The 12,197-nt window shown below is 33.0% G+C and overlaps 1 protein-coding gene across 1 annotated transcript; it reads right to left on the bottom strand.

The window, feature by feature from the left end:
- Positions 1-8,899: 8,899 nt before the first annotated feature.
- LOC127115550 (GPI-anchored protein LLG1) lies at positions 8,900-10,848 on the bottom strand. The gene is made up of 4 exons (XM_051047067.1): positions 10,751-10,848; positions 10,307-10,385; positions 10,151-10,207; positions 8,900-9,345 (listed from the first exon to the last, which is right to left on the bottom strand). Exons 1-4 carry the CDS (start codon positions 10,835-10,837, stop codon positions 8,987-8,989), a joined length of 582 nt encoding a protein of 193 aa, XP_050903024.1. The 5' UTR covers positions 10,838-10,848; the 3' UTR covers positions 8,900-8,986.
- Between the last annotated feature and the right edge of the window lie 1,349 nt (positions 10,849-12,197).

The following is a 12,197-nucleotide window of genomic DNA, read 5'->3' as shown; positions in this document are numbered from 1 at the left end:
TCCCAACATCATGATCTCTAACAAAGGAACCAAATTAGCTAGCACTATAATCACTGACTTTTTTTTCATGAATTATGAGTTCAAATGAAGTTTGTATATGCTGTCCACCTACAAGCCAATGGACAGACAGAGTCAGCGGACAAGTTGATCCTGAAGGGAATCAAGAAGAAGCTTAACATCTCAAATGGGTTATGGGCTAAGTTCCTCCATGAGATATTATCATACCACACAACACCCTAATCAACCACCAAGGAGACTCCTTTCACCATGGTATATGGGGAGGACACTATGCTACTCATGGAGATCGACATGCTATCGCAGCGAGGGTCCCAATTCAACCAGAGGGTGAATAATGTAGGAATAAATTGCACCACAAATTTGGTCGATAAGGTAAGAGACGTCACCCACATCTGGGTATTCTCTGGCAAGCATATATCTGCTATAAGATACAAATCCAAGGTAACGCTAAGAGAAATGCAACAAGGTGACCTAGTATTGAGAAAAGTGGTTTTTCCTGCAGATAAGGGAAAGTTGCAACCCAACTGGGAAGCATATAAAGTTGGCACACAAAGCATATAAGCTACAAAAGTTGGATGGACGACTCATACCCAAAATCTGGAACTCTATCCATTTAAAATATTATTACAGCTAGACTATGTGTAATTTTTGAAGGGCATACCATCTGCCTATGTACAGGCTTTTTAATGCTTATGAGCAAGGAGAAATTTTTTAGTATGATATCATCTATATTGTACTTCCATAGGAAGATCCTTGTTGCATTTTAGGCAATACAAAAATATTGGACTTCCACGAGAAGATCCTTTCCGCCTCTTAAGGAAATACAAAAGTGTCAGACTTCCATAGGAAGGTCCTTGCCGACTCCTCAGGCAACACGAGCACGTTGGACTTCCACGATAAGATTCTTGCCTCCTTTTAACGTAATATAAATACACTAGACTTCCACAAGAAGATCCTTTTAGACCTCAAGGGAAATGACTATACAACTCATCGGGGACCACCTCATCTAAAGTCTCTCCCGAGGAATGCGATCGAGTTCTGGCCCGAGAGACTTAACTTAAAGTCTTGTCTAAGGGCTTGATCAAAGTTATGCCCATGACCTTTATAAATATCCCATCTGAAGCACGGGAAGAGAAAAATATTAAATACACACGATACACCCCTAAAAGAGATAGAGCTTCTTATATCACGTGAGCTTGCTTTCTCATCACTGTAAACACCACTAAACATGGCCTTTCACTGCTGCGGGCAAGCCCTAAACCACTAGAAAAATACTGATGCCTCTAGTAACACATACTATCTTAGGGGTACCACACATTATGTATTTTAAAAAGTACAAAAGGCAAAGAAGATAATGTATGTAAGCTAAAAAGATCCTTGTATTGACTGAAGAAATCTCCCCGATAATGAAATAAGTGATTTAATGATTTCATGTCATGAATTAAGTTCAATAGAAGTAAGCATGAAAATTGTTTTTACTTCAAATTCATCGCACCTAATACTTTTGTTTCCTTACCGTATATGTTGATGATATCTTACTAACAATCAATGATAAAAGTGAGTTAACGAAGATAAAAGTTGAACTTAAAAAGGAGTTTGAAATGAAAGATTTAGGTGCTACCAGTAAGATTTGGGGAGTTGAGATTAAAAAGGACATAAACAATAATTACTTGTTCCAATGTCAAGAGACATACTTAAAGAAATTGTTGGGCATGTCTGAAATGCCTGAATTTAAGTCAATAACCCTGCTTATATCTCAACAGTTCAAACTGGGAAATGTTCAAGCACCTAGTTTAGAAGAAGACAAGGAATTTATATCTGGAATTCATTATGAAAATGTAGTAGTCTCTTTGATGTATGCCATGCTATGTAATTGACCTTATATACATCTTACTTAGGGAGTTTGGTGAGCAGGTTCATGTCAAATCCACCTGCATTGGAAAGCCTTGAAGTTGATAATGAGGTACATCAAAGGTTCACATGGGAAAGGTATTGTTCATGGTGGAGCTGATAAGAACTGTGGTAGTTCAGATGCCACAGAGGATTTTGTGAACTCTAATTATGTTGGTTGCCTTTAAGAATGAGAATAGGTCAGACCAACTAACAGGAACCTACGTCCTAGCCTACACATCCAAGGTTAGACCATACTTTTTAAAATAGAAAAGGCTTAGGTTTTTTTATAAACCTATTTGGTTAAAAGGCTATGCCACAGGCCATATAAAAGTCTTATAAGTCTATCAGGTCGGTCTATTTAAATAAATATTATTATTATTATTATTGTTATTATTATTATTATTATTATTATTATTATTGTTGTTGTTGTTGTTGTTGTTGTTGTTGTTGTTATTATTATTATTGTTGTTGTTACTATTATATTTTGTAATTTGAATTAAAATACAAACATAAATCTTATATACCTTGAAGAAATTATGAAATAGGCGAAAAATATCTTATGGATAATGTCATAAGTTGTTTTAATAAACTCTCTAAAAAAAATAGTATCACAAAACTTATATTACTAAGTCAACTCAAATACGTCAATAAAAGCAAAGATTTAGTCTCATTGATATTTTAATTTGTTAGTCTATTTAAAATTAATTGAATTGCTTATTTACAAACGTTCAAATAAAATAGGTTTTTAAGTAGGCTAATAGGTCAATCAAGCATTCAAAAAAGTCAAATTCATGCCTAAAAATAAGCATATGGTATAAAATACATGTCAGACTTAAGTTTTGAATTTTTTAGTATGGAAGACTCAAATTTGACAAAGTCTAACACGATCCAGCCTATTCTCACCCCTAGTTGCCTTGACACAAGGAAGTCGCTCATATGGATATCTTGACTGCATTTGGAACATCTATCAGGTGGAAAGCAAGCCTGTAAAAGGCAGTGACTTTACCCACTACATAGGTAATGTATATTCCATTGACGTAGACTGTAATGGAAGTTATTTGGGTGAGAGGAATAAACTCGAGAACTCAAGCTTCAAGATCATATTATCACAGGATATTGTGATAATTATAGTGCAATACACTTAAACCAAAACTCAAGTTTATTTTTCTATAATTTTTCAAAAAAGTTGTTATTAAAGATAATCCATCTCACATGATCAGGAAAGTTTTACCAATCAACAAGTTCCATTATTTTTTGAACTTGATTCAGCTTAAGTGATCTTAAGCCCACTATGTGACTAAACCAATCACTATTGATCTTTTATTGTCATGGTTACTGGACCACGGTGAAGATTTGTAAGGATTGGTTCAACCAACTATGAAGACGTTCTATTTTATTTTTAACAACTTAGATGTTTACTATTTTTAGTAAGGTTATATTAAGTCTAGTTAGCTATAAATAATGTATACTTATATATAGGTTGTTCAATGTCGAACTTACATTGTATTAATCTTGTATACATATATATATATATATATATATATATATATATATATATATATATATATATATATATCAAAATTGTAAATAATATTCATCAATAATAAAAAAGTGATTATTTCATTCAAATTACTCTTCTTTCTCAATTATGTTTTTTTTAAGTATTTATTGTTAAAGTTCTATTTGTCTTGATCTTAAAATGTTTGATGTAGGGTGCTTTAATCAAAGTTTCATAAGAGAATTAGATCATGATAGGTTGTACTGATTTTTATGTTTTGTATTTTTTTATTTTATTTATTTTATATGTCATCCAATTAAATCATAATTAAACCGATTAAACTATGATATAAATGTGTTATTAGTTTGATTTTAAATAAAACTGTTTGAAGACTCCCAAATTCTCAATACCAAGCTAGTTTAAGGCCAAAAGACACATACATATCTTATACTTTGAAGTAATCAGGTACTCATAATTGTAAATATTAGAATTAATTCATATTTAATTGTACTATTTTCTTAGCCCCTAAGTTTGTTAGAGGGTATTTTAGTATTTTATCCTATTCTAGTAACCCTAGTTTTAGCTTATAAATAGGGTAGCAATCATTGTAATTTTTATCATGTTTTGTAGCCGTCATTCTCTTAATAGAATATTCATCTTCATTCTACCTTTGCACCAACAATTGGTATCTAGAGCTCCGGTTCGGATTCATTGGGAAACACGGGAAACACGAGTGAACGTGAGGTCTTGTGTGTTTGATTTTGATTCTTAGATTCGTGTTGAATCTTGAACAAAATCTGATCAGAATTTTAATTCCGTGGGTTGGGAAACACTGTGTGAGAAATCTGAGTGTACTGTGCAAGGTAGAAAGATGAACGGAAACGGCAACATGAACACCAAACTTCCAGTATTTGACGGTAAAAACTGGAATCGTTGGATGATCCAAATGCGTGTACTGTTCGGTGCTCAAGATGTTCTAGATCTTGTCACTGATGGTTATGTTCCGGTAGCAGCAGATGCGACGGATGAACAGAAAAACACGCAGAAGGAAGTAAGGAAGAAGGATCAGAAAGCACTGCTCTTCATTCATCAATGTGTTGATGTAAATGTGTTTGAGAAGATTGCAGATTCAACGACAGCAAAGGCTGCGTGGGACACACTGGTTAGATGTTATGGTGGTGACGCATCAGTGAAGAAGGTGAAGCTTCAGTCCTTGAGAAAGCAATATGAGAATCTCAACATGAAGAATAATGAGAAAGTTTCTGAATACATCTCCAGAGTGATTCTGATCACTAATGAGATGAAAGCGTGTGGAGAAACTCTTTCTGAAGAAACAATCATGGAGAAGGTATTGAGATCCCTTACCTCTCAATTTGATTACATTGTGGTAGCAATAGAACATTCCAAAGATCTGAGCACCATGAGAATTGAAGAGCTGCAGAGCAGTCTAGAAGCGCAAGAGTTGCGTTTGACTGAGAGAACTTCTGAAAGGGAAGTAGAGCAGCAGGCTCTGAAAGCAACTTCTGATAGGAGGTATCAGAAGCAGTCAGAAGCCAGGAGAAGATCTGATGGTGGTCAGAAGTCAGAAAGCTCAACCTCTGATAGACAAAAGAATGCTCAGAAGGGAAAAGAGAAGTATGACAAGAAGAAAATCCAATGTTACTGCTGTAAGAAGTTTGGTCACTTTGCTAGAGACTGTTGGTCAAACAAGGAGAGAAAATCAGAAGAAGCAAATATAGCCAGAAGTTCTGATGACGAATCTGTGCTATTGATGGCCTTTGAATCTGGTGATATGGATCTGATAGACTGGTGGTATATGGACACTGGCTGTTCAAATCATCTTACTGGAAACAAGAAATGGCTGGTTGACTTTGACTCTGAAAAGAGGACAAAGATCAGATGTGCTGATGACAAATATCTTAATGCAGAAGGTATGGGAAATGTCAGAGTGATTCTGAACAATGGGAAAACAGCATTGATTCAGAACGTGTGGTATGTACCTGGCATCAGAAGCAATCTGATGAGTGTGGGACAATTAATTGAGAAAGGTTTTTCAGTTACCATGAAGGACAATCTTCTGAAGCTGTATGACTGCAATCAGAAGTTGATTATGGAGTCAGAACAGGGAAGGAATAGAACATTCAAGGTGAATGTCAGAACTACAGACTCAGAATGTCTTAGTGCAACAAGTGCTGAGAAGGAGAGTGAGCTGTGGCACAGAAGATTTGGTCATTTGAATTTCAGAAGCTTAAAACATCTGAATTCAAAGAAGTTGGTACATGGAATTCCTGCAATTAAGAAGCCTGAAAAGTCATGCAAAGTTTGCATGGAAGGAAAACAACCACGATTGCCATTTGCGTCAGAAACTGCTCCAAGAGCAAAACATGCCTTGGGAGTTGTACATTCTGATGTGTGTGGTCCATTTCCAGTAGCATCGATTGGAGGGAATAAATACTTTGTGTTATTTGTTGATGAATTCACAAGAATGACATGGGTATCCCTTATTAAGTTTAAACACGAGGTGTTTGATGAATTCAAGAAGTTCAGAATGAAGGCTGAGAATCAGAGTGGTCAGAAGTTGAAGATTCTTAGAACTGACGGTGGAGGTGAGTATAACTCCAAAGAGTTCCAGAAGTTCTGTGAGGAGAATGGAATTGAGCATGAGGTTACTGCTCCTTATACCCCTCAACACAATGGTCTTGCTGAAAGAAGAAACCGCACTTTGCTTGATATGGTGAGAAGCATGCTAAAGGAGAAGAAACTTCCTCAGAAGCTCTGGGGAGAAGCTGTTGCCACTGCAACGTATGTACTCAACCGATGTCCTACGAAGAAGTTGAAGGAAATAGTTCCAATACAGAAGTGGACTGGAGATAAGCAAAGTGTTAGTCATCTAAAGGTGTTTGGTTCTGTTTGCTATAAACATGTTCCAGAAGCCAGAAGACAGAAGCTGGATGATAGAAGCAAAGTGATGATTCTGATAGGGTACCACAGTACAGGTGCATACAAGCTCTATTGTCCAGAAACCAATAAAATTGAATTCAGCAGAGATGTGATTGTGAAGGAATCAGAAGTTTGGAATTGGGATAAGTCTCAATCTGATTCTGATGTTAGAACTTCTGAAGAAAGGTCAGAGTTAAGAATTTCTGAAGACGTTGATTCTGATTCTAATAGTGAGTCTGACTCTGGAGAAGACTCAGAAGATGAAGGTGACTCTGATGATCCAGACTCTGATGACCCAGACTCTGATGGTAATCCAGATTCTGGTGGCAATTCAGACTCTGGAAATATGCCAGACCCTGAAGATGATCAAACCTCTAGAGGAAGTCAACCATCTGAAGCTAGAAACTCTGAAGCTCAAGACTCTGAACAAGTTCAGAGACCACAAAGAATCAGAAACATCCCCAGAAGATATGCAGAATTTGACATGCTGCAAGACACTGAAGTAGACTCTGAAGGAGAAGTTATTCAGTGTGCCATGTTAGTAGACTCTGAACCCATAAGTACAGAAGAGGCTCTTAAGCAGAAGCTCTGGCTGAAGGCCATGAAAGAAGAACTTGATGCTATAGAGAGAAACAAGACTTGGAAGCTGACAGAACTTCCAAAAGACAAGAAAGCCATCAGCGTCAGATGGGTTTTCAAGCAGAAGTTAAAGCCAGATGGTTCAATTGGCAAACATAAAGCAAGGTTGGTAGCCAGAGGATTTCTACAGAAACCTGGGCTGGATTACTCTAAAGTGTTTGCACCTGTAGCAAGACATGAAACAATCAGAATGGTGATTGCAATAGCTGCTAACAGGAATTGGCCTCTGATACATTTAGATGTAAAATCTGCATTTCTGAACGGTCCATTAGAAGAAGAAGTTTACGTGTCACAACCTCCTGGATTTGTGAAAAAGAATCAGGAAGGGATGGTGTACAGATTATACAAAGCTCTATATGGATTGAAACAAGCGCCCAGAGCTTGGAATCAGAAGATTGATTCATTTTTCAAGAAGCAAGGCTTTCAGAAATGTGAGATGGAGTACGGTGTCTATGTTCAGCATACTTCTGAAGGAAATATGACTCTGGTATGTTTATATGTTGATGATATATTGCTGACTGGAAGTTCTGAACAGGAGATAGCCAAGTTCAAGAAAGTTCTGATGAATGAATTCGAAATGACTGATTTAGGCAAAATGACATACTTTCTAGGGATGGAATTCAGACACTCTGAGAAAGGTATTATTTTGCATCAGCTCAAGTATGAATTAGAACTTCTGAAGAGATTTAATCTGAAGAATTGCAAGATTGCTGTCACACCTTCTGATACAAATCAGAAACTGGATTCTGACTCTGATGGAAAGGATGTGGACGCTACAACCTTCAAACAGTTGGTTGGTTCTCTGAGGTATTTGTGCAATACCAGACCTGATATTTGCTATTCAGTTGGGATGGTTAGTAGGTTCATGAGTAAACCTAAGTGGTCCCATTACCAAGCTGCTGTCAGGATTCTGAGGTATATCAAGGGAACTCTGAGGTATTTGTGCAATACCAGACCTGATATTTGCTATTCAGTTGGGATGGTTAGTAGGTTCATGAGTAAACCTAAGTGGTCCCATTACCAAGCTGCTGTCAGGATTCTGAGGTATATCAAGGGAACTCTGAAGTATGGAGTATTATTTCCTTCTGGAAGAAAGGATGAGTCAGAACTTCTGAGTTATTCAGATTCTGATTGGTGTGGAGACAGAGTTGACAGAAGAAGTACGTCTGGGTACTTATTCAAATTTCTGGGAGGTCCCATTTCTTGGTGTTCCAAGAAGCAACCTGTTGTGGCGTTGTCAACTTGTGAAGCTGAATACATTGCAGGTGCTGTTACTGCATGCCAAGCTGTGTGGATTCTGAATCTATTGCAGGAACTGAAGATTAAAGTAAACAAACCTCTGAAGCTGATGATTGACAACAAGTCTGCAATCAATCTTGCCAGAAACCCAGTGTTGCATGGGAGAAGCAAGCACATTGAGACCAAGTATCATTTTCTGAGGCATCAAGTTCAGAGGGGAGTGTTAGAAGTTGTACACTGCAGCACTCAGAAACAGTTGGCAGATGTTCTAACGAAAGCTATCAAGACTGATCAATTTCTCAAATTAAGGGATGGAATTGGTGTTACAAGTTTTGATGGAATATGAATTAAGGGATGGTATTAGAATTAATTCATATTTAATTGTACTATTTTCTTAGCCCCTAAGTTTGTTAGAGGGTATTTTAGTATTTTATCCTATTCTAGTAACCCTAGTTTTAGCTTATAAATAGGGTAACAATCATTGTAATTTTTATCATGTTTTGTAGCCGTCATTCTCTTAATAGAATATCCATCTTCATTCTACCTTTGCACCAACAGTAAAGACTAATCCCACAAATCAAATAAATTTATAATAAATGATAAAACTTTCATTCAAGAAAATTTAATATTTATGTGTGTTCATGATTGAGTTCAAATCTACTATTTCAATAATTAATAATTAATAATTTTTTTTTTTATTATTCTGAAAATAAAATTCTCCATCTTCATAGATGAAAGATGCATCTCACTCTCACATGTTTAGAAAGTAAATCCCAAAAAACCAATAATTGAAATCAACAACATAGAGTGAGGAGCAACCACATGAACACCACTACTAGAAATATTAGAATTATTGTCTAATTTTACTAGGCTGCAATCAAGACCCTTTTGCCCTTCTCTGCACTCATGAGCAAATAATCCAGGTGGATAATTTCCATAGGCAATTATGTAAGTAAACATAATTGTAGCACAATCAGTTGTCAAATCATTGATCTCATCAGAAAATGGACAAGCAAATTGTTTGAATGCATCACAGCAAGCTTTTGGAGGGTATCTTGGACCTTTACATTGGCTTATCATAATTGAGTAGTTCTGGTTCTGAAAATCAACTCCACAAGCTGTACAATTAAAAAAAAACTTCAATTATTTACTTATTTATACCAAAGTTCGAATCTTGATCAATAAGTAAATTATCCTGAATTGTTTTTTTGAAAAAAAAATAAAGAAAATGAATATATTTATTTGATACTCTTTAATTTAATTTAATATGTTATTGTTGAAATATTAAAAATGACATAATTAATTTAAATTTTTTAAGTTTTATTTTTGAAAAATAAACAAAATTAATATCTCATATTTATCTAAATACATAAGGCATTGAGAATATGAATCATAATTATTATATAAAACATTTTTCTTTCTTTCTAAAAGATAGACTTAAATACTTGCACTATAATTTTTTTTGTTAAAATAATAATGATACTAATATTTAAACTATTTTTTTCTTTCTAATTTTCTAACATAAATGGAAAAAGTATTATAAACGACTCAATTTCAGCATTTAAAAAGAGAAAGGGTTAATAAAAGTAGGCATATGACAAATTGATAATGATGAAAAAATCATGATATCCCTATTTGAATATGTGAAGTTTTAACCTTATAAGTGATAAGCTAATAATTTCTTTTTTTACAGAATTTTTTTTCTTCCTATTTAAACCTATTTATTCAAACAAACAAAGATTTATGTTACGATCATTGGAACTAACATGATCTAAGATTTTTTGTTACATGTTTTCCTTATTTGAATTGATTAAAAAATCCATATGAAATGAATGAAAACCCCAAAACAATTTTATGGTGAATTATATAAATAAAATTAAGAGTTAAAAAATAAATAAACATACCTAACAAATTGTTAATTACCTTTCTTAGCTTGTAAGAGAGCACGTCCAGTGAAAGTACCAAACTCAAATATGTCATCTATGTCAATAATAAAAAATTAAAACTAAACTAAACCAATCTCAGTATATTTTAATATCATTGATCATAATTTAAAAAAAAAAACAGAAATTAATATACCTGATAAGAATGAAGAAGAGGTTGCCAATGTTATTAAGAGGATGAAATAGAGAAAAGAAGAGAAGAAGGGATAAGCAACCTTCACCATTTGAGAGATACAAAAATGTTATATATACATTAGAATTAGAATATACAAACTCATTTTGATTGATCTTTATTTTACATTATTGCAACTAAATATTTATTTCAAATTTAAAAATACTGAATGAAATTTTTTAATCATGGTTAAACTATCTGGATATGACATAAATAAATAATTTTAATAAAATGAAAAATTTAAATTAAAAAATATAAATAAACAAAAAATCATGAACTAAATATTCAATTAAAAATATAAACTATTAAAGTTTAAAACTTTACACATTGAAACCATGAACTAAAAAATAAAATGCATAGATAGAAAATAAGAAACATTAAGATCATATAAAAATAAATAAATTGTACCTTAAAATGGCAAAAGCAAGTATAGAAAGCCATGGTTGAAGAAAAAAGATAGCCCAATATTGAAATGAGCAACAATGACAACTTCATGAATGGATAATATAATGCAAAACAGATAGTAACTAGCAAGTGACAGAACTTTCTACTTTAATAGAAAAACAAAATATATTGAATGTAGACCTAAAAAAAATAAACAAAAAGGGTAAATAAGTGTCCATTAACTGAAAAAAGAGTTTAAGTTTTATGGAAGACAGATAAATGCACTTAACAACAAAAAGTTTTCTAAAATAACATGAATAATTGAAGATTTTACTATCGTAGAAATACAATTAATATTAAATTATTAAATATTTTAGAAGACTTTAGTATTCATTATGATCTTCTTATGTTAAAATAATTAATCATTTTGAATCAGCTTTTAAATCTGTATCGTTTATATTAGTTTGTATTTTATAATATAGTTTTGATAATTTAAAATATTAGTTGTATCATTAAAATTTTTATTTTGTATCATTTTATATGGAAAATTTTGATATCATTTTACTTTTTTTATTTGTAATTTAATATTTAAAAAAGATTATTTTTATTTTGAAAGTTGATTATACCAGATATATGGAAGTGGAGTTGAGATATTCGAACTCAATCTAAATCTTGAGATGAATTTAGGATATAATTTTTCATTTTCAATGAGGATCGAAATAAATAAAGACTAATTATTAAGAATTTGAGTTTGAGTTTGGGCAAAATAAAAATGGTCTGCACCATTGTCATAACTATCACTATTTATATATTTTGTTTATGAGCGTCATGATCTATTTGCATTTAATATTATAGGTTCCTTTCATAATACTCCCTCTTAGATATTTGTTAATGATATGCCTCATTAAAAAATTATTAAAAATATAAAACCAATGGAAAAATCTTACTGAAGAGAAAAAACAGTGCAACATCCTTTTGTGAGGGAACTCTCTCATTAAATTTTTTACTAGAAAAACTCAATGGAATAAAACCACGGTGAAGGAAAAAAGAGTGCATAATGTATTTAATTCTCCCTCTCAACGAAACAATAATCTCTTCAACGTTAAATACTAAAAATTTTACTAGTCAGTTAAAAGTTCTATTTGATAGTAACTTCATATATTACTAAATTTTTTGCTTGATTTAATGAAGTTGTTGACATTGGTTATTTAATGAAATAGTTGTACCTTAATAAGATATACTAATACTTGAATCACACTAAGATATCATACTTCAAGATCAATTAGTTTTTATCCTTTTCTCAAGGTCTGAAAGGATCTTCTCCACATCCAGTGATCTAACATCATTAGGGTAGACAACATATGAGATTTGTCAATTTAAAAATATTTTATCACTTTTTCTTTAATAAATTTATTGGTGTATAAAAATTTTATTGTCCAAATGTTCAATTAGTATATCTCTCCAAAATTTC

The sequence above is a fragment of the Lathyrus oleraceus genome, chromosome 1 (assembly GCF_024323335.1).
Source record: "Lathyrus oleraceus cultivar Zhongwan6 chromosome 1, CAAS_Psat_ZW6_1.0, whole genome shotgun sequence".
Lineage (NCBI taxonomy): Eukaryota > Viridiplantae > Streptophyta > Magnoliopsida > Fabales > Fabaceae > Lathyrus > Lathyrus oleraceus.
This window is presented reverse-complemented; position numbering and strand designations above follow the sequence as displayed.

Excerpts from the sequence above, each read along its gene's own strand:
- LOC127115550 (XM_051047067.1), bottom strand. The coding sequence starts at position 10,837 with ATGAAGTTGTCATTGTTGCTCATTTCAATATTGGGCTATCTTTTTTCT. Across the intron at positions 10,386-10,750 it reads CTTGCTTTTGCCATTTTAAG|GTTGCTTATCCCTTCTTCTC; the intron begins GTACAATTTATT and ends CAAATGGTGAAG. Across the intron at positions 9,346-10,150 it reads TCTCTTACAAGCTAAGAAAG|CTTGTGGAGTTGATTTTCAG; the intron begins GTAATTAACAAT and ends TTAATTGTACAG.